Source organism: Sciurus carolinensis, chromosome 2 (assembly GCF_902686445.1).
Source record: "Sciurus carolinensis chromosome 2, mSciCar1.2, whole genome shotgun sequence".
NCBI lineage: Eukaryota > Metazoa > Chordata > Mammalia > Rodentia > Sciuridae > Sciurus > Sciurus carolinensis.
Window position 1 is genome coordinate 197557112 of NC_062214.1, and position 27897 is coordinate 197585008.

At 48.1% G+C, this 27897-nt stretch overlaps 1 protein-coding gene across 3 annotated transcripts in view; it reads left to right on the plus strand.

Moving 5' to 3' along the window:
- Traf3 (TNF receptor associated factor 3) overlaps positions 1–27897 on the plus strand; it is a 101797-nt gene that overhangs the window by 62184 nt on the left and 11716 nt on the right. For 2 of the 3 annotated variants that reach the window (XM_047539454.1, XM_047539453.1), the window contains exons 4-10: positions 14098–14356; positions 15396–15447; positions 17725–17829; positions 18890–19057; positions 23516–23596; positions 25904–25978; positions 27566–27658. In XM_047539454.1, the coding sequence (XP_047395410.1) occupies positions 14115–14356; positions 15396–15447; positions 17725–17829; positions 18890–19057; positions 23516–23596; positions 25904–25978; positions 27566–27658 (816 nt within the window). In that variant the 5' untranslated portion in view covers positions 14098–14114. The remainder of the gene's footprint in view (positions 1–14097; positions 14357–15395; positions 15448–17724; positions 17830–18889; positions 19058–23515; positions 23597–25903; positions 25979–27565; positions 27659–27897) is intronic. The other variant, XM_047539455.1, reaches the window with a different exon arrangement.

Here is a 27897-nt window from a genome sequence, read left to right on the forward strand (position 1 = left end):
CTAATTATGTTTTGTATTTCAGTCGTGTCTGTTGTGATGTTTCCTTGTTCATTCCGAATTTTAGTAATTTGGGTTTTCTCTTGTCTTCTCTTTGTTAGTGTGGCTAAAGGTTTATCAATTTTGTTTATTTTTTCGAAGAACCAACTATTTATTTTGTCAATTTTTTGTATTGTTTCTTTTGTTTCAATTTCGTTGATTTCAGCTCTGAGTTTAACTATTTCCTGTCTTCTACTTTTGGTGTTGGTCTGTTCTTCTTTTTCTAGGGCTTTGAGCTGTAGTGTTAGGTCGTTTATTTGTTGAGTTTTACTTCTTTTATTAAATGCGCTCCATGAAATAAATTTTCCTCTAAGTACTGCTTTCATAGTGTCCCAGAGATTTTGATTTGATGTTTCTTTGTTCTCATTTACCTCTAAGAATTTTTTAATTTCCTTCCTAATATCTTCTGTTATCCATTCATCATATAATAGCATATTGTTCAATCTCCAGGTGTTGGAGTAGTTTCTGTTTTTTACTCTTTCATTTATTTCTAACTTCAATCCATTATGATCTGATAGAATACAAGGTAGTGTCTCTATCTTCTTGTATTTGCTGACATTAGCTTTGTGGCATAATATATGGTCTATTTTAGAGAAGGATCCATGTGCTGCTGAGAAGAAAGTGTATTCGCTCTTGGTTGGATGGTATATTCTATAAATGTCTGTTAAGTCTAAATTATTGATTGTGTTATTGAGATCTGTGGTTTCTTTGTTCAATTTTTGTTTGAAGGATCTGTCCAATGGTGAGAGAGGCGTGTTAAAATCACCTAGTATTATTGTGTTATGGTCTATTTGGTTTCTACAATTGAGAAGGATTTGTTCGAAATACGTGGATGAGCCACTGTTTGGGGCATAGATGTTTATGATTGTTATATCTTGCTGATTTATGCTTCCCTTAAGCAGTATGAAATGTCCTTCTTTATCCCTTTTGACTAACTTTGGCTTGAAGTCCACATTATCTGAAATGAGGATGGATACTCCAGCTTTTTTGCTGAGCCCATGTGCATGGTATGTTTTTCCCCATCCTTTCACCTTTAGTCTATGGGTATCTCTTTCTATGAGGTGAGTCTCTTGCAGGCAACATATTGTTGGATCTTTCTTTTTAATCCAATCTGCCAGTCTATGTCTTTTGATTGATGAATTCAGGCCATTAACATTCAGGGTTATTATTGAGATATGATTTGTATTCCCAGTCATTTGGTTCATTTTTAAAAATTTTATTTATTTATTTTTTTGACACAACTTGGTTCCTCCTTTATTTGACAGTTCCTTTAGGATAATTCCTCCCTTTGCTGATTTGCTTCTTTGTTTTTTTATCTCTTCCTCGTGGAATATTTTGCTGAGAATGTTCTGTAATGCTGGCTTTCTTTTTGTAAATTCCTTAGCTTTTTTTATCTTGGAATAATTTTATTTCATCGTCAAATTTGAAGGTAAGTTTTGCTGGGTATAAGATTCTTGGTTGGCATCCATTTTCTTTCAGAGCTTGAAAAATGTTGTTCCAGGCTCTTCTAGCTTTTAGGGTCTGGATTGAAAAATCTGCTGATATCCGTATTGGTTTCCCCCTGAATGTAATTTGGTTCTTTTCTCTCACAGCCTTTAAAATTCTGTCTTTATTTTGTATGTTAGGTATTTTCATTATAATGTGCCTTGGTGTGGGTCTGTTGTAATTTTGTGTATTTGGAGTCCTATAAGCCTCTTAAACTTGATTTTCCATTTCATTCTTCAGATTTGGGAAATTTTCTGAAATTATTTCATTGAATAGATTGTTCATTCCTTTGGTTTGTTTCTCTAAGCCTTCCTCAATCCCAATAATTCTCAAATTTGGCCTTTTCATGATGTCCCATAGTTCTTGGAGATTCTGTTCATGATTTCTTACCATCTTCTCTGTTTGTTCAACTTTGTTTTCAAGGTTAAATATTTTTTCTTCAATATCTGAGGTTCTGTCTTCCAGGTGTTCTATCCTATTGGGTTATGCTTTCTATGGAGTTCTTAATTTGGTTTATTGTGTCCTTCATTTCAAGGATTTCTGTTTGGTTTTTTTTCAATATCTCTAACTCTTTATTGAAATGATCTTTTGCTTCCTGTATTTGCTCTTTTAACTGTCGATTAGTGTGATCATTCAATGCCTGCATTTGCTCTTTCATCTCATCATTCAATGCCTGCATTTGCTCTTTCATCTCATCATTCAATGCCTGCATTTGCTCTTTCATCTCATCATTCAATGCCTGCATTTGCTCTTTCATCTCATCATTTGCTTCTCTGATCATTTTAATTATGTACATTCTGAACTCCCTTTCTGTCATTTCTTCTGCCATGCTGTCGTTGGATTTTATTGATGTAACATCTAGATTTGTTTGGGGCATTTTCTTCCTTTGTTTTCTCATATTGTTCAGGAATCAGTGGATCATTAAGATATTGCAGATTTCCTCTATTGACTTATAATGTCCCTGAAGATTGCTAGTATATCCCCTCTTATCCTTCAGTAGCCTGCAGTCTTGGAGGAAGTTGATAATGCGGTGCTCCAGAAGGAAGCTGCCTCTCTAGGGGTGGTGACCCTCAGGTGGGGTATATGCCCTGCTAGTGGGCAGAGGTGCCTCCACTTGTTGACCAATGGTCATCCAAAGGGGAACTAGGCTGCGGGCTGAGGCAAGGCCTGTTTGTGCCTGTGTCTCTGGTTTTACCGTCTTTGTGGGAAAACCTCACGCGGTGGGGAATACTCACCCGGTGGGGAGGTCTCGCTGGTCAGTTCCCCTCCTAGAGGTTCCCCTCAATCTACAACTACCGCCTGGGCTGGGCTGCCTTCCTCTGCAACGTTCCCAGGGGTCCGGACCTACCTCCTGGGCCTGGGAGCCTCACCCTTCGCAGACGAGTCTCCTTAGGCTGCCTCTCCTCAGAGAATCTGCCCACAGTCCTGGAACCTTCGCTCCGCCCCTAGGTGTGTCTCTGTGCGGCTCTTCCAGCAAGAAGCCACCTAGGTCCTGGGACCCTGCTCTGCACCTAATCGCCTGGCTATGCGGCCCCTCCTCTGAGCCGCCACCTGGAGCCCTGTACAATAGCTCCGAGTCCCAGAGACCCACCACACACCTCTTCCTCCGGACAGCTGCCCGGTGTTCCAACGCAGTCACTAGGAGTCCAAGCAACTCACTTCGTGTCTCCTCCTCCCGCCAACCGCCCGTAGCCCTAGGCAGTCACTCCGAGTCCAAGTGACCCGCCCGGTTCCTCCTCCTCCTCGGGGTAGCCTCCCGGGTGTTCAGGAGCGGTCACTTCGAGACCAAGCAACCCACTGCGCTCCTCCTCCAGGCAGGCCACCAGTGTTCAGGAGCGGTCGCTTTGAGTCCAAACAACTCACCACTCGCCTCCTCCTCTGAGCAGCCACCCGGAGCTCTGATGCAGTCACTCCTGAACCAAGCGACCCGCCGCGCTCCTCCTCTTCCTCCGGGCAGCCCCCCGGTGTTCAGAAGCGATCGTTCTGAGTCCAAACAGCTCGCCACGCAGCTCCTCCTCAGGCAGCCGCCCGGAGCCCTGTGGTTGCTCCGAGTTCAAGTGCTGTGCTGAGCCGCCTCCTCCACGATGATCCCAGTTGTCCGTGTTTACCGCTCCAGCGGGGGGGAGGGGCGTCTCGCTGAGCAACTCTACTTCAGAATGTTCCCTGCGTTCCGGGGTACCGCCCCATCCGGGATGCCTCCCCAACGGGAGAGACTCACCCGGCGGCTTTAAGTTGGTCCCAAGTCTCTCAATATCTCCTCTTTTGAATCCTGCGTCCTGGAGCAACGTGAAATGCAGCCGCCCTCTAGTCCGCCATCTTGAAAACCTGAAATTTTTTACATTTAAAAAATTGAAATTAAAAATCACATAAAATTCACTGTTTAAACCACTTAAGACATGCAGCTGCGGGTTTTGTGTCCGCAGTGTCTGTGCTGTCGCCGCGTCTAAATCCAGAACCCTTCACCACCCTCCCTGCTGGTTGCTCCTGCTCCCACAGGCCCACTCCTGAAGTCACTCAGGGCCTCTGTTGCCACGGAGTCGCCTGTTCTGGACTTGCCACGCCGGTGAAGGCACCGGTATGCCACCTTGGTCTGACCTCTGTCACTCGGCCTGGTGGCTTCTGTTCTGTTCTCCACTCCATTGGTGGCCCTGGGGCCGAGTCTGCTCTTTGGCTGTCAGGAGCGATGCTGCCGTGAACACTGGTGTCAGGGTCTTGTGTGAAACGCGTGCAGTTCTGTCGCTCCTGCGTGGAGCAGTGGGGCTGCTGGTCCTGGGATGGCTGACTCTTTGAGGACTTGCGCGGCAGTTTTCCCCAGTGGCCACACCATTTTATGTTCCCTCCAGCAGCGCGGAAGTTTCCCATTTCTCCGTATCCTTGCCCAAACCTGTCATTTTTCGTTGCTTGAAAGTTAGTAATTCTAGAGTTTTTTCAAGGTGAAGTTCACGAATATCAAATCAGCCGTTTTAAAGTGGACAGTTCACTGCACTCAGTGCCCACTCACCCCAGAGGGAAGCTCTGACCCATTGGCAGTTGGTCACACTTCCTTTCCCCGCAGTCTGCTATCTGCCGGGTTGGAGAGTCAGCTGTGGGGTGGTCCTTGGTCCTTGTGTGTAATGCCCAAGAGCTGGGCAGCTGTCAGGAGCACAGTGAGCCTGCACGTCTGCTGAGGAGCGTGGGAGGCCCAGGTGAGTGTGGAGAGGGAGACGGCTGGTCCACTCACAAGCCTGCCCACCTCCCTGAGATGGATTTCTTCCAGAGCCCACCCACACAAGTGGGGTGGACTTGTGTCCTTCAGGCATGGCGTGGCATGATGGGAATTGAGTTCTCTGGGTCAGTTTCTGGTCAGGGGCCCTTTGATAGCTGCCCCCCTCTTGTTACCCCCTGTGCCCATTCCTGTTCTTCCCTAGGTAACTGTCTGTGCTCACAGATGTTCCTGTTCTATATGTTTCTTTTCTTTTTATAAAGCAGAATTTGCTTTTAGATATACATGACAGTAGAATGTATTTTGGCATATTATACCATGAAGTGTAACTATTCTCATTAGGATCCTGTTCTTGTGGTTGCACACGATGCGGAGTAACCCTGGTCGTGCATTCAGATACAAGGCTCGGGAAGTTTGGTCGGATTCATCCTACTATCTTTCCTATTCCCCTCCCACCTTCCCTTCATTCCCCTTTGTCAAATCCAATGAACTTCTGTTCTTCCCTTCCACTCTCCCTTGTTGTGAATTAGCATCCACATATCAGAGAGAACATTCAGCCTTTGATTTTTGGAAACTGGCTTATTTCACTTAGATGATATTCTCCCATTCCATCCATTTACCGGCAAGTGCCATAATTTCATCCTTCTTTATGGCTGAGTAATATTCCATTGTGTGTTTATGCCACCTTTGCTTTATCCATTCATATGTTGAAGGACACCTAGGTTGGTTCCTTAGCTTGGCTATTGTGAATTGATTGTGCTGATACCAACATTGATGTGGCTGTGTCACTTTAGTATGATGATTTCAAGTTCTTTGGGTATAAACCTAGGAGTGGGACGTCTGGATCAAAATGGTGGTTCAATTCCAAGTTTTCTTTCTTTCTTTCTTTTTTTTTTTTTTGGTGCTGGGGATCAAACTCACGGCCTTATGCTTGCGAGGGAAGTACTCTACCAACTGAGCTATCTTCCCAGCCCATTTCAAGTTTTCTGAGCAATCTCCATACTGCTTTCCAGAGTGGTTGCACCAATTTGCAGTCCCATCAGCAATGTATGAGTGAACCTTTCTCCCCACATCCTTGCCAACACTTATTATTACTCATATTCTTGATAATTGTCATTCTGACTGGAGTGAGATGGAATTTCAGTGTAGTTTTAATTTGTATTTCTCTAATTGCTAGAGATGTTGAACATTTTTTCGTATTTTTCTTTAACCATTCACATTTCTTCTGATGAGTGTAAAGTGTCTGTTGAGTTCCTTTGCCCATTTATTGATTGGGTTTGTGTGTGTGTGTGTGTGTGTGTGTGTGTGTGTGAAGTTTTTTGAATTCTTTGGGTAACCTGGAGATTAATGCTCTATCTGAGGTGAGTGTGGTAAAGATTTTCCCGCATTCTGTGGGCTTTTGGTTCACGTTCTTGATTGATTCCTCTGCAGTCATACTTTTTAGTTTGATACCATCCCATATATTGATTCTTGATTTTACTTCTTGTGCTTTAGGAGTCTTATTGAGGAAGTCCATTCCTAAGCCAACATGATGGAGAGTTGGACCTACTTTTTTTCTAGTAGGTACAGGGTCTCTGGTCTAATGCCTAGGTCCTTGGTCCACTTTGAGTTGATTTTTGTGCAGGGTGAGAGATAGGTTTTTTTGTTTTTGTTTTTGTTTTAAATAAATTTTTTAGCTGTAGGTGAACACAGTACCTTTATTTTTATGTGGTGCTGAAGATCAAACCCAGGACCTCATGCATGCTAGGCAAGTGCTCTACCACTGAGCCACAGCCCCAGCCTGAGGTAAGAGTTTAATTTCATTTTGCTCCGTATGGATTCCCAGTTCTCCCAGTACCATTTGTTGAAAAGGCTCTCTTTTCTGCAATGTAGGTTTCTGGCACCTTTGTCGAGTATGAGGTAACTGTATTTATCTCTGTGTCTTCTGTACCATTTATCTTCATGTCTGTTTTGATGACAGTACCATGCCATTTTGATTACTAAAAGCTCTGTAATACAATTTGAGGTCTGGCATTGTGATGGCTCCTGAATCACTTTTCTCACTAAGAATTGTTCTGGCTATTCTGGGTCCCTTATTTTTCCAAATGAATTTCATGACTGCTTTTTCTATGTATGTTTCTTGTGAATAGAAACATAAAATATGTGACCTTTGGTGTCTGATTCTTTTATTTGTCTTCATGTTTTCAAGGTTTATCCATGTTGTTACATGAATCAGAGCTTTGTTCCTTTTTAAGGCTGAATAATATTCCTTCTTGTGGATGGATCACATTTTATTCATTCATCTGTTGATGGGTATTTTTGTTGTTTATACCTTTTGACTATTGTAGATATGCTGCTGTGGACATGGTTGTACGTGAGTTTTGTTTTGTTTTGATTTTTGAGTACCTTTTTTTATTCTGTTGGGTATATACTTTAGAAGAGGGTACCTGTGAGTATGATATTATAAAATATCTATTTGGTCTTCACCTGTTTCCTGGATTACCACTCCTGAAATCTTGGACTCACTGAAGTGACAGGGACTTTATTTGCCAATGAGTTGACTAATGGCTGGCAGTCCCTAGGTAGCTTCAGAGCAGGGATTAGTCACTGGAAAGCCCAGGTAGGATTAGAGGGTTGGACCTTCAGCTCCACCCCACCCTCCAGGAGGGCAGAGGTAAGTAGGTGCCAGTGGCCGTCGATTCTGGTCAGTCACGCTGTAGCGCAGCCTCCATGGAGGAAGTGGAATGGAGCTCGGAGCGCCTCGTGTGGCGGCTCCTGGAGGGCAATCTGCCCAGAGAGGCCGCAAGAGCTCCTTGCCCCTGCCCACGCCCTGTGTGTTCTGTGTTTCTCATACTCAGCCTTCTCCCCTGGCCCCCCAGTACTGGGGGTCAAACCCAGGGCCACACACATGGTAAGAAAGTGCTCTACCACTTGACTAGGTCCTCAGCCCTTTTTAAAATTTTTACTTTGACTCAGGGTCTCACTAAATTATTGAGGCTGGCCTGGAACTTGGAATCCTCTGCCTCACCCTGTGGAGTAGCTGGGATTACGGGCAGCCTTCCGTGTCTTTTGTAATAAACTAGTAAATGTAAATAAGTGTTTCCTTGAGTTTTTGAGCTGCTGTAGCAAATTAATTGATCCTAAGGAGAGGGTCGTGGGACCTGTTTATAGCAGGCAGGCAGAAGCAGGGTTAAAACCACTTGGGCTTGTGCCTGGCATCCAGAGGTGGGGCAGTCTTGGCCATTGATCCTGCACCTGTGGGATCTGATGCTGTTCCCCAGGTAGAAGTGTCAGAGTGGAATTGGGTCAGGGGACACCTTGCTGGTGGCTACAGAACTGATTGCTTACTTGCTGGTGTGACGAAGCCCCCCACCTTTTAATTTTACCTAGTTTTGTAGTGCTAGGGTTCAGACCCAGGCCTCGCCATGCAGTCTACACTAACTCCAGCTCCATCCCCACATCTTTTGGGATTACAGAAGTCGTCCATATTTTTTTTTAAATATTTTTTAGTTGTCGATGGACCTTTATTTATTTTTATTATTTGCTTATATGCAGTGCTGAGAATGGAACTCAGTGCCTTGCACATGCTAGGCAAGTGCTCTACCACTGAGCCACAACCCCAGCCCAGTCGTCCATATTGATGGTTGTAGCGTGAGAACAGAGGACAAACGATTGGTTTTATTCCCCATAGGTAGGCTGGCAGAGATCTGGAGATCAAGTGTGGGTGAGGATGTGGGTTAGCAGACACTCTCCTGCGGGTGGGACTGTATGTTGCTTCCTTTGCCTGGGAGTGCACTTTGGAACTTGCTTATTGGCCATTTGCATGACCCGTCCACCAGTAGTCCTCTGCCTCCCAAGATGTGGACAGAGTCCAAGGCAGGAACATGCTCTTGTGAAGGGCCAGAGAACAGGCGGAAGGTGGTCACTTAGGTCTGCCAGCAGAGGGCTGTGAACACAGAGTTGCGGAGGCAGCTCGTGGTAGGCACCAATCGGAGCAGGTGCTGGGCTGTGGGCTCTCTGCGTCTCTCACCGCACGCACTTTACATACACAGTACACAACTGCTTTCATGCATGTCTCCTAACATGGTTCTTGAAAGGCAAGAGAGAACCCCACTCTGGTCCTCCACGCACCAGAGAAAGGTGGAGGCAGGTGTCTAAGCAGCTCTGACCGGTGACCAGCAGTGCAGCCCATTGGCAGCTGGGGCTCATCCTGAGTGTGTGCCGTTCCTTCCCCTGGATTGGTCTTGGAACCTTGTCAAAAGTTGATTATGGCCATTGATATCAGGGTTAATTTCTGGACTTGGAGTTCTGTTCCTGGTCTCTTCATGCCGATACTACAGTGTCCTGATGCTTAGCTTTGTTGTAAATTTTAAAGCCAGGAAGCTAGTTGTGAAGTGGAGTATACCTGCATACCTGTAATTGGAGCTCCTTGATTTGATTATAATCTCAGTGTGTATGTCTGCTTCTCTTATTGTATCCATTCCTGGATATTTTACCCTTTTGGATACTATTCAAAATGGATCATTTTCTTATTTTCATTTTCACATTGTCCATTGCTATGATATAATCACTGTTAATTTTTATATCTTATTGTGTCCTGTAGTCTTGCTAAACAAGTTTTTTAGTTCATCTGGATTTTGGTCAGTTCCTTAGGACTGTCACATAAAAGATGATGTTCTTTGCAAGTGGGTAGTTTTACTTCTCCCTCTCCCATGTGGATGCTTCCTGTGTCTTCTCGCCTAAGCGATGAAAGCCGTCCTAGTGAGGAAAGGCTCTGAGACGAGGAGCCAGCGCCAGCCTCGTCAGATTCCTGGTGCCAGTTCTTCCTTACGTGGTGCCATGGAGTTCGAGGAATTCTGCATGTGTCACCTAGAGACGTCTCGTGGTTCTGTGAGAATGAGAAGTGAGGCTCAGAGGGTAGGTGCTGGGCCAGGCAGAATGGCAGCGGGCCGCCCCCCTACCCAGGCCTGCTCACGGCCTGCCGCCCCGTCTGTGGGCTCCCCGATGTGGACCAAGTCCTGCCCTGGCACATTGGGCCCGCCTGAGTCTCATCTTCCTGAGACATCCCAAGCCATGGGCGGTGGCGCACACCTGTAAACCCAGCAACTCAGGAGGCTGAGGCAGGAGGATTGCTAGTTCCAGGCCAGACTCGGCAACTCAGCGAAGCTCCATCTCAAAAAGGGGGGGGGGGGGGGGCTGGGATGTAGCTCAGTGGTAGAGCTCCCCTGGGTTCAATCCCCAGTACCGAAATAAACCGCAGGTCCCCTCCATGGCCACCTGGTGGGGATGTCACTGGCTTCTACCTCTTCCTCTGCTGGGATTGGAAAATCAGAATCATGCCATCAGCCCAATTCAGAAATTCCCAGGATGCCCCAAAGGAGAGGTGAGGCTTCCTGGTACAGTGCTCACACTCACATGTCGGCCTTGGAGGGCCCCTTTCTCCACCCCCTCATTCCCTCAAAGCTCTCTGGGGACAGGGGCAGTTTCTCTCCTCCCCGTGTGCCCTGGCACCGGAGGCACAGGTGTACACCTTGCTGCACCCAGAGTAGGTGTTGGCACAAGGGCAGTTGTCGGCCAGCCTCTGCAGAGTCCTGAACCTGACCAGGGTGTGCTCGTGGGCTGCGGAGGGCTTGGTGGTGTGCTGGAGCCCCCGCTGCCCTGTCCTGCTCGCTGGGCTTCATGGGTGGGCGTGCCGGCGAGAACCCTGGTGCTCACACAGCAGTGTGACTGGCCCACAGCACTGTCCAGAAAGTGCTGTTGAGGCCAAGGTCAAGTGGGAGCTCCCGGTGCTTCAGCGAGGTAGGCGTCCCCCAGCAGGAAGGAGCAGACCTGCGCTCCACCTGACTGCGCATGGGCAGAACGGGTGTCCCTCATGGTGAGCCCTCGGCCGCCTGTGGGCAGCAGTCCCCTAGCTCTGGGAGCTGGCACCTGAGCCAGGGCCCTTGGAGTCAGTGTTCTGAGGAGCACAATTGGGTTGCCGTCCACTCAGGAGTGGAGCACACGGGCTGAGTGGGGCAGGGCTCCATCGCCAGGAGCGGGGACTCTTTCTTTTATTTGTTTTCATCACCTTAGCTTTGAACATATTGCCACTGGAGACTCAGCTACTACCCATTTTGTGTTTTGGGGAGAAATGTAGCTTGGCAGTTTGTTAGCTCTGCAATTACAAAAGCAGTTAATTCACATGGTGTGCTATCTTGTATGACCAGTATTTTCTCATGAAGGGAAATCTCTTCACACTATTTGCTTGTGAAAATTAACATCGAAATACATAGCAAAACCCGGAAGTCAGCCATCATGAATGCACTATAATTTCAACAAAAAGCAATTTATGAGCTGGGTGCAGGACACACATCTGTGATCCCAGCTACTCAGAAGACTGAGCCCAGAGGATCACAAGTCCAGGCCAACCTGAGCAACTGAGTGAGACCCTGTCAGAGGCCAGGGCTGGACAGCCAGGGCATTTGAGGGGCAGGTAGTGGGAAGCAGGTCAGCTCTGGCCAATTCTTTCATCAGGTGCAGTTAGCCCTGGGTCCCTTCTGCACTTAGTTAGGAAAGATTAGCAGCCATCCTGATGGACAGGATTCTGGTTGCAAGCAGAAAGCAGAGTCACTGACCCCTTGAGGTCATCTCAAAAACGTCTTCTGTTTTCACATATCCCCAGGTTGCACACCAGGCTTCCTCGTGTGCCTAGCAGCATTGCACCTCTTCAAGAATCTGTCAGTGTTCTGCTGCCCTAGCCATGAGGCATTCTTTGAGCCTCACGAAGAGGCAGCAAGAAGCAGTGCAAGCCCAGAGCTGACTGCGCACCTTGGAATGCCTGTGGTCTGCCCTGCTGGGCTGGGGTGTGCCGTGGCCCTTCTGAGTCCCTCCCTGAAGAGAGATGGGTTGGGCCTGGGATGGGTGCCCATGTCTTGTGAGTAGGAAGAATTTGCCGAATGTGGGGTGCAGGGGCACACCTCAGTAATCCCAGGGCCTGGGGCTGAGCAGGAGGACCACAAGTTTGAAGCCAGTGTCAGCAATTTAGTAAGACTCTGTCTCAAAAAATAAAGGACTAGGGATGTAGCTTAGTAATAAAGCACTCTTGGGTGCACTCTCCAACACCAAAACAAACCAACAAGAATTTGGTGTTTGGTATGTACAGACACAAAAACGGGAATTGAGCCCAGGGTGCTCTACCACTGAGCTACATTCCCTGTTCTTTTTATTTTGAGATAGGGACTCCTTAATTTGTTGAGAGCCTTGCTAAATTGCTGAGACTGACCTTGAACTTGGAATCCTCCTGTCTCACCCTCCCAGGCTGCTGAGATTACAGGTATGTACCACCTCACCTGGCTGGGCACTGATTAGTTTTGAGAGATACATTATCAGACTGTCAATAGCTGTGTCCCCATTATGGGAAAGGATGGTAGAGGGTGGACTGGGAGAATGGAGCTCAGTGCAGAGGCTCCATTGGGCATCTGGGCATGGATCTCTCTGAGGCTGGCATGCCTAGTCGACACCTGGTCACCTGCCCCTGGCTGGGCAGTGTAGGCTGAGCCCAGAGGCAGGAAGGGCACATATGCCCATGGCCGGAGCTGCTGGACAGAGGCTTGGTAAAGAAGTGTTGCAGGGAACTGGGCAGAAACTTCCCTGAGAGTCCTTGGAGCACAGATCCATCTTGACACTGTCCACAATTGAGAATTCCTTATTATGAAAGCATACACTCATTGTATAATATCCAGAAAATTAGAAAGAAAAACCAACCTTTATACCACTTCTGGAAACCTTTAAAATGTGCTTTAGATAAACGTGTCAGCAAATATTCAGAATGATTAGTCAGTTTATTCATGTTTATTCTTTTTTGGATGGGGTGCTGGGGATTGAACTCAGGGGCACTCAACCTCTGAGCCACATGCCCAGCCCTATTTTGTATTTCATATTTAGAGACAGGGTCTCACTGAGTTGCTTGGTGCTTCACTTTTGCTGAGGCTGGCTTTGAACTTGTGATCCTCTTACCTTAGCCTCCCGAACCACTGGAATTATAGGCATGTGCCACTGCGCCCAGCACATTGATTGATTGATTGATTGTAGTTATAGATAAATAGACTGTCTTTATTTCATTTTTATGGGTGCTAAGGATTGAACCCAGTGCCTCACACAAGCTAGGCAAGTGCTCTGCCACTGAGCTACCATCCCAGCCCCTAAGTTCATATTTATTAATGTTTGGTATAATTGTCTTTTAAGCGAATGTTTCCTTAGGAACTTTACGTAGCTGCCTTATGATGTATTTTTGTTTACTTGACCTCACAGTTTCAGCTGACAGAGACTTTGTGCCTCTTTTTTACGAGTGCTTATTTTACCAGTGAATGGAGTTGCAGGTGAGAGGCAGCCATCCTTGCAGATAAACCTTGAGCCAGGTGCAGTTGGAGAGCCTGCCCAGAGACACACAAGATCCCATCCTCTTCACGTCCTGTCTGCCAGCCCTGTTGCTGGACATCTTAGTACCTACATGAACCTTAGCCTCGTGTAAAGAGCCTCCTGTCTTGTGCATCTCTCAGCCTTGGTGTGAGAGTGCCCTGCAGGCTGGGGGCGGGGGAGGGGCAAGCACATCCAGCAACTCAGGAGGCGAAGCAGGAGTACAAGTTCAAGGCCAGCCTCTTCAACTCAGTGAGACCTGTACCAAAATATTTTAAAAAATAGGTCTAGGGATGGAGCTATGCTGGAGCACCCTGGGGTCTAATGCTCAGTACCACAAAAAAGAAAAGAAAAAGATAGTGCTCGTAGAGGGGCCTACCCGGGCCTGCAGGACAGAGTGCCCAGGGCGATTCAGGGCTTGCCGGAGCAAGGGTTGGGGGGTAGAAGTGAAAGTACCAAGCCAGTGGGCGTGCCATGGACTTCAGTGTGCAAGGACAGCACTGGGCTTCTGGAAGCACATCAGCCACGCCCAGCACTCTGTTGGCATGCATCGTACTGTTCTGGCCCTGGGCTTGACTACAGCGCCATCGTGGTGTGACAGGGACACCTGGAATCCTGTTGTAAAGTTGACCAGGATATAAAATTGACTGACAATGGCTATTGCTTTGGCCAAAATATTGGAAAGATGCATTGAATTTGAAACGGGACAGAGTACTAAGTACATGTTAAAGAACCTTGAAAACATAGTTTCCCAAGCATAACCCTAGGGAGTATTTTGGATGATAGCATTGATGATATTCGGATGGGAATACCATCATAGAAGGAAACCATTGGTCACGTCCAATTTGGAGCGCGTGGGGACGTCAGGAAGGGCTCTCACGGGTCTCTAACACGGAAGGACAGGCATCTCTGGGGCACTGAGCTTTTCCAAAGCTGCTTGCGCCTTCCCTGCCCGGGGTGGTGGGCAGCACTCTTCATTATCTGGTGTCTTTTCCTGGCAGGATTTCTCTGTCCTAAAATGGAGTCGAGTAAAAAGATGGACTCCATGGGTGCCCTGCAGACCAACCCCCCACTGAAGCTGCAGCCCGACCGCAGCGGCAGCTCCGTGTTGGTCCCCGAGCAGGGAGGCTACAAGGAGAAGTTCACCAAGGCCGTGGAGGACAAGTACAAGTGTGAGAAGTGCCGCCTGGTGCTGTGCAACCCCAGGCAGACCGAGTGTGGGCACCGCTTCTGCGAGAGCTGCATGGCCGCCCTGCTGAGGTGGGTCCCCACACTCTGCCCTGGCAGCTGTGCCGTGCCTGCCCTTACCCTCCCACCGGTCCCTCCGTCTCTCTCTCGAAAGCAAACCTTGATGGCTTCAAGCCCAGAGGCAGCGAATGAGTCTTGAGCCAGCTTGTGAGTCCTGTGGGGAGTCAGTGGGATCCCCTGCCTGAGTCTCTTGAGGCCGCCGCATACCTGCCCCTCCTGCACTGTGTCCCCCCAGGTCCATCCTGTGAAGCCTCCCCTGGTGTGTGGCCACCCTGTCCACAAAGCCATGGTGTCCCCACCTCTGTGGCAGTTCTGCTTGAGGCCTTCAGGGTTCTGGGTGGAGATGGGCACCAGCAAGTGTGCGCAGGTGCTCTGCTGTGCGCACTGGCGGGAGGCGGAGTCAGCGCGGGAGTCAGGCAGGCCGCTCCTAGCTGTGCTCGCACCAGCCCCTGGGAGCCCAGCAGCCAGACTGCCGCCAGCCACCCTGCCTCACCACTGTGGTCTTGCCCACTCAGCCTCAGTAGCCACTCAGCTTTGCCCAAATTGAGCTTGGTGATGGCAGTGTCACCACAGGCTCAGCACTGATGTCCCCCAGCCTGGGGCCCGGGGCCTGTCAGCACCTCAGGCCCAGGAGAGGCCTGGGGCAAGTAGGGAGGGCAGCTCCCCATGCAGCTGGCATTGGCCTTCCAACCTGCAGCTGTGGAACAGGAACTGTGGGCACAAGGTGGGAGCGCGCACGCCCAGGAGCTCCTGCACAGCTGCGATCCAGTTGCCAGCGGGACTTGTCGTTTTCATGCACTTCAAGAGGGACTTTCCAAGGAAATTGAGCTAAGCTATTGTACTTAATAGCTTCCTTTTGAAAATGTGCCATTTAAAAAAGAATTCAGCCCTTCTCTCTGGAGGCTTTACGTTTTAACCAGGTTCCCCATGGTGTCCCGAAGCTCTGCCTGTTGCCTAAGCTGGGGCCTAACCAGAAGGGGGTGGGTCCTCGTGTCCAGTGAGCCCAGTGAGAAGGGACTCTGCTCTAATGTAGCTGTTGTGTTTCCTTCAGCTCCTCGAGTCCAAAATGTACAGCGTGTCAAGAAAGCATCGTTAAAGACAAGGTACTCTTGGGCTGTGAGTGAAGCGCTTGTCAGGAGTGGTAAGCTGGTAACACTCCCCACGTGGTCAGCGCTGGGTGCTCTGGAGGCTCTGGACTCAGGTCTGTCTCAGGTTGAAGAGCTGGTGCTGCAGGCTGAGGCCCAGCACCGGGCAAGCACCTGGGCAGAGGAGGGGGATCATATCCCTGGGTGGTCCCTGTCAGACACTTTGTCCTCTGAGCCCATCTTGCTCTTCCAGCAACAGTGCCCCCTGCTGAGACCCCAGAGGCTTGTGAGGAGTCAGGGGGTAGATGTGAGTGAGGTGCTCTCCGTGGGGCACCTGTCTCTGTCCAGACAGCTCATGCTCAGCCCTTGGGCTAGATTCACCTTCACATGTGCCCTGGTGTGAGGGGTCCATTTGAATTAGTTCTCTGTCCTCTTCCCAGGCAGCTATATGTGCCAACCAGAGCCCATGGGTGTCCTTGCCCATAGAGTGCAGGGGGCCACCCAGGCTCACCCACTGGCTTCCTGCAGGGCCTGAAGGGTGGTCATCCACACACTGCTAAGCCCTGCTAGGCACACTTGTCGTTTAAAAGGACTCATTCTTAAAGTACTTAAATATCAATAAAAATGTATGTGGTTCCAATATTTGATTAATGAACCTAACAGGTTTTTAATGTAAGTCATTAAATCGCAAAATAAGATTCCTGCCCTGGGGTTTTGCTGTCTTAAAAGGCACTTGCAGAAGTTGAGCTTATTGGTCAGGGCAGCCCAGGTGAATGGAAGGGTGTAAGATTACTGGCAGCAGGTGCCTGTGGTCTGCTGGGGACAGGGCACTCACTGGAACCTGCTCTGGAGTTTGGAAAGAAAGTCGGCCCACCCCTATGTGCTTTCTTAGCATCCACCTGCTAAAGACTTGGGTCAGTGATCACAAGAACAGCAAGCAGTCGACCCTGCTCCTCTTGACCGGCTAACCTGTGATGTGCTCACATACCTGACAAGCTTGACTGAGGGGGATTGAAGCCACCGGTTAAGGGGGTGTAGGTCTCTTTCATTATTCAGAATGACAATCTTTATTTTTCAGTGACATTGATAGCTGAGGAAAGATTACTAGTTTTGCTGAAGAATCATTAATAAAACGGAGTAAAGCCATGGGTTGTCACTGACAGCAGAGCCAGTGGGGCCCGGGAGACCTGGAGCATCCAGCCGTCCCCATGTGATGTGGGCCTTCAGGCATCTTACCTGGAGAAGGGACATTGGAGTCAGTGTCTCAGGCCCTCAGCTCTCAGACTCTGGCTTGCTACTCTGGTTGTTTTCACTCACTACTTTTTTGTTTGTAAGCTTAAACGCCAGCGGCTTAGGGAACTTAGTGGCACAGAAAGGAAGCGTACATCTTACCCTTTAAAAATAGCTGTTTTGTTGACTTTTGTACCTTAATTCATGACCTTTTTTAAAATTTGCGTTTGTGAAGGATTAGATTGTTTCCAAATCAGTCTATTTTAAGTCTTGACAGCTGTTGTCTCTGTTCTTGCCTTGTGGGGCTAGGAAAGGCCTGTCGAGTACCTGTTTTCCGCCCTGTGCCTGGGGTAGACAGAGGGAGTTTCTCAGGGTCCCCTGAGGATGGGGCGATGTGGACTGTTAGAGGGAGAGCACTTGTTTTCTAGGGGAAGGTAAGATTAAAGGCAGGAAGGTGTTATTTTCAGAGAAACATTTTTTTATTTTTAGATTGACCTTTGTGCTGTGTATTTAGAAGCTTCATTTTTGGTGAAATAGGAATTATAAGCAGCATAAACTCAGGAAAAGGAACCAAAATAAATGTTTTACAGATCATCCTAGAATATGGTCCTGGTTTTCTAGCAAGCAACTAGAGAGTGTTAAGCGCTAGCTGGTCAGTGGGGTCCTTTGGTAGGAGGTGCGCCCTACATTCTCCTCTCGGTTGGCTCCAGATCATGGCCTGAGCTCAAGATGAGGTTATGTCAGAGTTCACAACTTTCTCAAAATAAAAGATGAAAGGAAAAATGTCAGGATGCTTCAGAGTGCCCTTTAACAGTTCAGCATCATCCCTTTTCTCTGGGCTCACCTAATAGAAGAGAGTCATCATAGTCATGTGACTTGGACCCTGCTTCTTGCTGGGATGGCTCTTTCATTCCACTTGTAGAAATTAAGAAGATCCTTAGTACTTTCTGAGGTCCACTTAGAGTTGCTCTCATGAGTTTTTAGAAGTGGTTTGCCTTGTCCAAAACAGTAGCATGTGGAGTTTAAGAAATATTAATCCTCTAAATAACTGTCTTTCATTTTTAGGTATTTAAAGATAATTGCTGCAAGAGAGAGATCCTGGCCCTTCAGATCTACTGTCGGAATGAGAGCAGAGGCTGTGCAGAGCAGTTAACACTGGGACAGCTGCTGGTAGGTACCTGTGGCACCAGCCAACTTCATGCTGAGAAATTCAGGTCCCTTTCCATGTTCAGATCACAACCTGGTTAGGGTGATGTGACTCCTCAAGGTCATGGGCCAGGAACTATGGCACATGCCTGCAATCCCAGCGACTCAAGAGGCTGAGGCAGGAGGATGCAAGTTCAAGGCCAGCCTCAGCAACTTAGCAAGACCCTGAGTAACTTAGTGAGACCCCATCTCTAAATAAAATATGAAAAGGGCTGGGGATGTGGCTCAGTGGTAGAGCTCCCCTGGTTCAGTTGCCAGTACCAAAAAATATAAAAGTTTTTAAACCACTGTCTTGGGGAGGGTAGAAGAAAGGTAGGGACATGATGGTCAGGAATGATACATGCGTGGGTGAAAATGTCCCCATACTTTGTACCATAAACATTCACTAAAGTACACACAGTCTCTTAGGAAAGTGGTCTGACCTCTGGGGTGTACAGTGTTATTTTTATGACATGAGAGGTGGAATTGTTGACATTTTCACCCTAATTAGAATAGAGAGAAACTTGAAAAACCTGAGTTGGATTTTTTTTTTTTTTTTTTGGTGGTACCAGAAATTGAACCCCTGGGTGCTCTGCCCCTTACTTTATTTTATTTTTTATTTTGAGGCCATCTAAGGTGCCAAGGCTGGCCTCAAACTTGGAATCCCCCTGGCCAGCTGGGATTTAGGTTGGATTTTAATTTGCAAGGCACAGGAAACCTTTTGTCATAATGAAATACCACATGGCTTTTTCCATGAGGACTTTTTTCAGTTAGTATCCTGTTTTATCATGGGAGAATGTTTGAATTGGAGTAAAACGAAGTTTTTAGCTGGTACCCACCCATCTGTCTGGGAGGAAGTGTCAACCCTCCTCCACAGCTTGTGGAGGAACTGTGAGCACAGTAAGTCCCTCGGCAACCATGTACCCGCCACTCGCCCTGAAGAGCCGTTGGAACTTTCTGTAGTTTCTCATTGCATAAAGTTAGAATCTGCTTTTCAGACTGAATTTTTTTGCCAGTTAAGAACTTTGAGTTGTTTGTCATACAGGTGCACCTAAAAAATGACTGCCAGTTTGAGGAACTTCCCTGTGCACGCGCTGATTGTAAAGAAAAAGTGTTGAGAAGAGACCTGCGCGATCACGTGGAAAAGGCCTGCAAATACCGCGAGGCCACATGCAATCACTGCAAAAGCCAAGTCCCGATGGTCACACTGCAGGTGCAGTATTGCTGGTTTCTCCTGCTCTGTGTTCAGACACACCCTCTGCAGAACAGCTTTCTAAATGATGATTCTAACAGGAATAGAGAGAGGACTAGATAGCACTTTTCATCTAACTTTATTTCAGAGTAAAGCTGTATTTGTTTTGTCTGTTTTGATTTATATAATTAACATTTTTCATTGCCTTGATTGAATATCATTTGGGGTGTCAAAAAAATGAAGAATGATTATTCAAAAAAGGTAGAATTTGTAACTTGTCCCAGAGAAAGGCCTCGAAATTTTGATGGGTTGCTCATCTTTTCACAGCTGCATGACATAACCATCACTTACAGCAGGCTGATTTATACTGCAGTGTTGAAGTGCAGCTGTCTGTTTTGGAGAGAGCAGAATTTTAAATGTTTTCCTGCTTCGGTTGTTTTGGCACGGTTCTGTACTGTGTGTTGGAATCACGTCACTTCTGTATAAATTAAAGAGAAAGGAGAGCTGCTGAGTGTGGAGGGTAAACTTTAAAAGCTATCCATTCATTGAGCAAAAGCTTCCCATGTACTACTGTGTGCCAGGGCCCTTCCAGGAGCCAGGGCTTCCTCAGGCAGCTCACCTTCTTGTTTGAAGAGATACTAATACACAGGTGTGAAGGCTCACCTGGCATAAGGGCAGGGGTGGCGAGGGCTGGCTTCTCAGGGCAGTTGGATGATTTGTGTGGGAGACCTACTGGGGTGCCCAGGATCTGAGATGACCAGTGGGTTTCAGGAACTTCATGGGACACCAGGATGAGGGAAAGGCACTAGTGGCCTTGAGCGGGGAGGCAGGAGAGCAGGCATTGTGAGTGCAGTGCTACTGGGGCACTTCCTGAAGGTGGGGCAGTGGGATCAGCTGATGGCTCAGCTGGATTTGGGGCAAGGATGAGGCCAGACCTTGTGACGGAGCAGCTGGATGGACTGGGGTGTCCCTCCAAGTGCAAAGTAATACAGGTGAGAGACTTGGGGGCAGAAGCGTGGAGGGAAGCGGTCCAGGCTGCAGACGTGTGGCTGTGGGACTGGAGGTGGAGAGCAGGGCCAGAGTGCACAGAAACCTGGGCGTGGCTTCCAGGTCTCCATGAGGGGAGGCGGTCAGCAGAGGGGTGGACTAAAGAAGGGTGGAGCGGCATTCCCAAGGCAGAGGGCACTTCGGCCAGGGCGTACAGGCCTCCAGAGAGCTCCTTGTGTGGATATTTTGGAGCACTCAGTAGCCACAACCGAGGGAGAGATTTCTCGCCCTTGATTTCCCTGTAAAACGAAACGTGCCTGCGTTCCCATCTCTGTGTGTAATTTACCTCCTATCACATTCTGGGCCTGGGTCTCAGCCTCGCCTGCACTGGGAAGTCCTTTTTTCTTATGGAATACTGTAGCTATTCCCAGTTACTGAGAACTTTTAGGCACGTTGGGAAATAGCAGCAGCACTTCTTGTAAGTGAACAGTTCCTCCAGGAGCGAGCTTTCAGTGAGACACCTAATGAATAGTACCTCAGGCCTTACACCTGTTAATATATTGCTATTGAAGTTACACTGGCTTCTTGGAAAAATCAATTATTTGCAGCATAGAATCCAGCAATTAATTTTTGTTTGAGAAGGAATTATAGAGCCTGTCAGTTAAATGCCAAATGTGTAACTGACTGTGTAACGACAAGGCCAAGTCAGCTGCTAAGATCTGGTGTGGCAGTCAGGCACAGTGGCCCACACCTGTAATCCCAGCAGCTCAGGAGGCAGGAGGATCACAAGTTCAAAGCCAGCCTCAGCAACTTACGAGGCCCTAAGCAATTCAGTAAGACCCTGTCTCTAAATAAAATACAGAAAAAAAGGAGGGGTGGGGCCAAAAAAAGGAGGGGTGGCTCAGGGGTGAGTGCTCCTGGGTTCAATCCCCGTACCAAAAAATAATAATGATGATAAGATCCGGCACGGCATACGGACTCGAGAGGCACCCATGGAGGGCCTGCAGCCCACCCCTGTGTACCTTGCTTGGGTCACATGTGAGAGTAACTGCAGTCTTTCTCCTTCTGGGGGGGAGATGGCCAAGGACCCTGTTGGGTTCACCACAGTGTGGGAAGCACTGTGATCATGACCAGCAAGGAGGAGGGAAGGCTTCAGGGAGCAGGTGGCATTTGATTGGTCAGGGTGTTCAGGCATGGAGTGTCACTAGCAAGTTTCTGGCCTGAATTTTGTGTGAATAGGTGTCAGATCTTGGTGCACCACACTCTTGTGGTGAAAACCCTCGGCGGCTGTTGGAGCAGTGAGGTCCTAGAGCGCATCTCCAGGTCAGCCCTGTTTCTCCTGGGCCGTGAGTGGTTCTGTGTGTTGAGGGCCACTGCAGCTGCCCTGCCTCTCTGTGGCCGGGCAGTACCTGACAATGGCAGAGCCGGTGCACTGGCTTTTTCACACACCTCGGAAGGTGCTGGGATTTGCCCTGGGCCTTCTCTCCCTTCAGTGGCCTGATTAAATTCCCAGATCCTTTGGTCTTTCCACTCTAACACACTTAATCTCATCTTCTTAGGCCTTAAGTCTATTTTTAAAAAGAGCAGCCATCTAATGTACGCAGACAGAAAGCCCCAGTCAGCCTGTTTCCTGCTTTCTGTTTGTTTTGTGATAATCCTGGAGATTGAACCCAGGGGCATTCTTTTTATTTTATTTTGAGACAGGGTCTCACTAAATTGCTGAGACTGGCCTCAAATTTACAGTGCTCCTGCCTCAGCCTCCTGAGTCACTAGGATTATAGGCATGGGCCAGCACACCTGGCTCTGTCCTGTTTGTGGTATATAACATAAATCAAATGTTGGCCAAATATGCATCAATAAAGCTTTGAAAACTCTGAATCATTGGTATTTTCTGAGGATTTCTGTGCTATCTAAACTGTATCAGATTATTCCTGGACAGTTTGGCAATATCTGTCAAAATCCGATTTAAAATGCCTGTGCTGTTTGATACCCAACAGACAGACCTACTTTTAGCAGTTTCTCCCTCACATAGCCTTACGGAGACTTTCAAAGGTATACCAAGGCCCTGCCCGCCTCAGACTCTGTCCCAGTACCACCCTGAGCTTCTCTCAGCACTGTCCTGTGTGATCTGGGCTACAGCACCAGGTTCAGGGAGGGGGCCAAGCCTCTGTGGAGCTTTTACCTTATTTCAGAGCCAACACTTGGCTCTGTGGGCCTGGACCGTCTCAGCCCTCAACACCCTGGAGGAGTGGTCTGATCACTCCCCATTGACATGGGAGGGGTTGAGGTCAGAGAGGTGAGACCACTTGCTAGGAATACACAAAAAGCCTTAACTTCATGTTCTCTGGGAACTCTGGATCCACCCAACACGCAACATGGGTGTCCTCAGCCTGGTGCTGAGGTCCCCATGTAGTGCTCCCTCTGGGGGAAGTCTGCTGAGGTTCCACCCTGCCAAGCCCACTGATGAGCTTGGGATGGCAGTGGGCTTGCTCTCTGCAGGCTCTGAAACCTGGGAGCAGGAGCAGAACAGCCTGTATCTCATGGGTTTCCCCTCTGCACTGCAGACCCATCATGCATGCTCAGAGGGTCAGGAGCTCTAGAAACATGCCAATAAGGATGAGCCTGGTGCTTGGCCAGGCCTTCCTCAGAGAAGCAGGAGCAGAGCTTCCTGGTTCTGAGCACATGCTTCCCTGTGGGGGCCACTTTCCTCAGCTTGGACACACTGCAACTTGGGGCAAGTGCTCTTCCCGGTCATGCACACTGTGAGGCCAAAGGAGGACCTGCCACAGACCCGTGGGGACCACAGAGCTCAGGGCTGGGGGAAACTCTGCCTGGGCTCCTTGCTCAACAGTGTTTCTTAGTGGGAACTTCCATCTCTAGCTCTGCTTTGTTGTGGGCTGGGTTTGATGTCCTCAGCAAAGTTGTGCCTTTGCTGTGTCCAGGGCAGGCACTGTGGCAGATGTCCAGCAGGTGTCCTGGCCCTGAGTTTAGGTTTAATAAGCACCATCATTCAGTGTCTGCAGAGCTGAAATGTGTACCAGTCAGAGAAAGGCAAAACCAGAATTTACCATCTCATCCACACACTAAGGACAATCTACATGAGATTTCAGGACAGTAGCTTAAAACCCAGGAGATCATGCCATGTCCACATGTCTGAGAAGCATCTTGTCCAGACCCCAAGCTAAAGCCAGGGAAGGAGCTCATGGGGTGCATGACCAGGCATCACTTACAAGGCTGTGTGAGCTAGAGCAGTGTGCCGTGGGGACCCTGCTGTGGGAGCTGTTGGTAGGTAGTACCTGCCTGGGTGGTTTCCACAGGTGTCCTACCTGGTCAGCTTGCTCCGTGATGGGGACCTGAGACCTCACACCCAGGAAGGTAACTTCCAGAGTTGAGAACCGAGCAGAGCGGGTGCTTTGTGTCCACCTGGGAATGGCTGTGGGTCCTGAAGGATAGGCTGTGTCTCAAGGCTGACATGCCTTGTTTTCTCTGTAGAAACATGAAGACACCGAGTGTCCCTGTGTGGTGGTATCCTGTCCTCACAAGTGCAGCGTCCAGACTCTTCTGAGGAGCGAGGTAAGGTGCAGCTGGCCACCCTCAGTCACGACGTGCAATGGTAGTGCGTTCCAGGAAAGCAAGCAACAGAAAGCCACAGAGTAGTATACTTAGGGTTAGAAACTTTGTTAAGAATTGAGAGAATGGGAATGCTTCATCTACAAGGAAGCTAAGGTGACAGTTCAGAAAAACACTTTTTAAATCTATACCACCAGGGAGTCATTACAGCATCATCCCTAGAAAGTACAGCAACTTAGAGACAGTCCAGAGTCATTCTGAGCACCCTGCTGGGCAGAGGTAGCCTGGGTAGGAAGTGGGGTGGGGTGGGGGCGTCTCATGCTACCATGGCACCTTTTTTGAGACAGGTGGATTTTGTGTCAACTTCATTTAATCAGGGTATATTCATATGAAAGAATTCCAGGGATTAGGAATATTTTTGTGACTGCTCTGTCCTGGTGGTTGTTCTTGGCAGCCTCAGAGATGACCCTGCCCCAGGCTCCCTGTCTCTGATCTGAGCAACCTACTCACCTCAGCCTTTTCCAGCAGCCTGAAATCCTACCACTGGATCTGGGGGAGAGGGCAGCCTCATACATCCCCACCAAGCAAGGCTTGCATGGGCCCAGGTGGGGACAGAGTGTGGGGAAGACTCCAAGGGCCACACTCCACCAAGCCGCACCCTCCCAGGACCTTGATGGGTGAAGATGGGCTCTTGCCTGGTGACAGAGGTCTCTGGGACCCCGAACATGCCCATGGGAGGAGCTGTACCTTAAAGCTAGTAGAGGACAGTCTGCTGCTGAGACTGTTTCCAGGGTTTTGTAAGCACTCTCTGGAATTTCACCCAGGGCTCTCTGGATAAGGGTCAAAAATTGCCTCTTTTGCCTCTAAGTTATTATTATTATTTTTTAATCTTTAAACTTGCATTTCTCTTGGTTTCTGGTAAAAAGAGCTGTTGGGCTGTAGGTTATTCTTGCCTCTATTTCAAAGCTCCTGTAAATTCTGTAGGACTCTGAGACAATGAGTACTATGAATAAGACCAGTTTGGGACGAGGTGCAACACTGAATTTATAGTAGTACATTGAAAATAGCATGTCAAATGTAGTACTCATGCTGTCAGCATGATCATGCTGCTGATCATGTCAGCAGCCCTCAGAGAACATCATAAGGTCTAAACCAGCATTGCTAGAACAGCCCCCTACATATGTGTCTCCATTCCCACCTGTGGGTGCATTCGGGTGCTTCCCTCAGGTCCAGCCCAGGGCTTTCTGCTGGGTTCAGGGTAAGGGTGTGATCCTTAACCACCAGGACTCTGCCTAGCTCATAGACCATTCTTGAAGTGTGTTGGTGGCAGAAGACACACAGGCCCCTGGCATTCCCGGGACCTTCCTCTGAAACTCTCATCAGATCAGAGCAGGCTGGAGATCCATTTTCCCCTCTGTCCAAAATATCCACCTGGAGTGCCTTTGTCCTGGTGGACTGAGGAACCCTGGGCCCTACCTGGACCCCCTGGAATGACAGCATGATACGCTAGCACAAAGAAAAGCATGTTCCAGGCCTGCAGTCAGTTGCACTGGCCTACTGCATAAGTCTGTGTCTTTAAAATACCGTTTTAGGTTTTTGCTTTTTATTAGCTGCCTCACCAACACTGGAGTTGAATGGGAGGAGGTTTTTTCTGTCAGGATTAGCTATTTCCAACCCCTCCTGATTTTCCTTCCTTTAGTTAGAGGAGGCAGCATAAGATTCGTGTTGTTAGAATGGCCTTAGAGGTCTTTGGACAGTTGGTGAGTTTCTGGCCATGCCAGGGAGGTGTCTTCAGACGGGGCGGGGAAAGCTCATCTCCAGTTACCCGAGTCTTGCCAGTAATGGTGCAGTGTGAGCCGCATTGGAAATGGGCTTATTTTGTGTACTGTATATTAGACGTGTGACCCAGGTGCATCCTGAATGCTTTCTTTCTTTCTTTTCTTTGTGTTTCATGCAATTTTTGTTTATAGTCTTTAAATGTGCATTTCAGTTTACTTTTTTTTCCTTTTCTTTTTAAATTTTGGCACTTCAGACAGCATATCACACTTTGAACAATTTTGTTCTAAGAAACTGCAAGTTTAAGAAATGTTACAGTGAATGTATTTCTGTATATTGGTGTGTATATGTGCATACACGTGACGATGCTGTATATCTGCTGCCTGGAGCGTAGCGCACAGACGGTGCGTCCACACCTTAGCTGGTAAAACAGGCCTCTTAACAGTAAGGCCCAGAGGCTCTCTGGGCCCTAATGTGTTTGAGCATTTTCATGCAAACGTTTGTGCCACAACTCACGTCTCTTTCCCGTTGCAGTTGAGTGCACACTTGTCAGAGTGTGTCAATGCCCCCAGCACCTGTAGCTTTAAGCGCTATGGCTGCGTTTTTCAGGTCAGTATCCAACATTTGTCCTTCTAGTCACTGACATTCTGCCGTGAGAGAAAGTTCTTATATTAACATTTTAACATGCAAGTTCGGGACTCTCTGTCCTTGTCATGAAACCAGAACACCTTGTTGCATGGGCGACAAGCCACATGCAGCGGGTGTGGGTGCTCTCCTGCCAGGTTGGTGGTGTTCTGAGACCTCAGGTGGACACTGCTGAGGGGGTCGCCAGTGCACTAGGAGAGCCATATCTGAAACCAGCCAGCAGTGGGACAGATGGGAGGACATTCGGTGTGTTCTGTGGGAGTTTTAGCAATCAGTGGAACATAAGGGAGCATCAAGTGAACGTAGTTTCAACATCACGGGTGCCGTTACTCGGCTGTACGGATCCTGCACAAGTCCACAGATGCATTTGTACACACACCTGTGCTGACTCTGACCCTCACGGGGACAGATCCAAACTGAGCACAGCCCATAGGAAGATGGTGTCGCTGCCACACATGTCATGTAAGAAACCCGCAGCCAGCTTCTTGGTCTTTGTTTTTTTTTTTTTTTTTTTTTTAACATGTCTGAGATTGCTAGTGAATTAGAATTAAGTTTTCATTTAAATGATATCATAAAAATATCCAAAGGCAAAATGTATCACAATGGAAGTATTGTACATTTGCTCTTATGTGTCACCAGTACATTATGATGAAGTTGGTACAGAGACACTGACCTCGGGGTATTTTCTGAGGAAGTAGGAAGCTGAGAGTGAAAATGACTAGCTGTCCCTTGCTTCAGGCCCTGAGGAGAGACCCCTGTATGTCGTACGTAGTACCATCCATTCTCTGTGTATGTGTATATATATGTTGATATGGAGCAGAACTTATATCAATATATATATATGGATATTCTATGTACAGAGTATATGTTTTGGAGATCATGAAAATGTTTTCTCTGGCTTCTTAATTTTCCAATATCAAAACAAATTCTATCTTCATGCCAATTATTTCCTTGAATACATGAAGTACTATTCGATGTGCCTCTTCTGACTCTCAGATGGTCTGCATCTTATGTACTCTGTAGATCGTTCATGTTTTGTATGTAATTTCCAGTTAGCCTTGGACTGTGGGGAGCAGTACCTTTTGGATGCAGTGGACTTGAGCTGACCAGTGAGCACTTGGAAAGTGTTCAGAACCCCGCTTGGCTGCGTTTTGCAGGGTTGCCACCGCAGCACCTCATGCAGCTGCAGGTGTCTGAACGTTTTCCATCTTATTTTTATTTTTAATGAGAAAGGCAATTTATAAAGGAACAAGAATGAGCTTAAAATTTAATTTTTGGACTTTACAAGTGTGAAATGTTGATAAGAAGCCAGTCGAGGTGAGAGTCGAGGAAGGAGCCTGCACTTGAGGTCAGCCCTGCAGCGCTGCAGTGTGCCCGCGGCCTCCTGGCTGCAACGCGGGCCCTGGCGCCCTGGCGGGGCTCAGGGGGCTCAGGTCCTGAGGCAGCTGTACATGAATAGCCCTGTGTGTGGTTCTGCTCCTGGAGTCATCTGTCAGTTGTCTGCCTCTGCAGTGGGTGACTGCTTCATGCGCCTTGCCTTTGCTCTCACAGGGGACGAACCAGCAGATCAAGGCACATGAGGCCAGCTCCGCAGTGCAGCACGTCAACTTGCTGAAGGAGTGGAGCAACTCGCTGGAGAAGAAGGTAGGCTGCTGGTCCTATCTTCTATGGGGTGCGAGGGTTTCCTCAAATTACTTAAGCTTTTTCATAGTTACTAATAGTTTTTGGTGAAAAGAAGCGGCATCAAGAGCTTATGGATGAAATAAATTTTCCTTAGTGACCTTGAGCTTACAGTCTTCTATTGGTGGTTTTTCTGGTCAAGGAAGTGTGATGCCTTTATTTTAAATCACATTGTAGCCATCTGCGCTTGATCTCGAACAGAG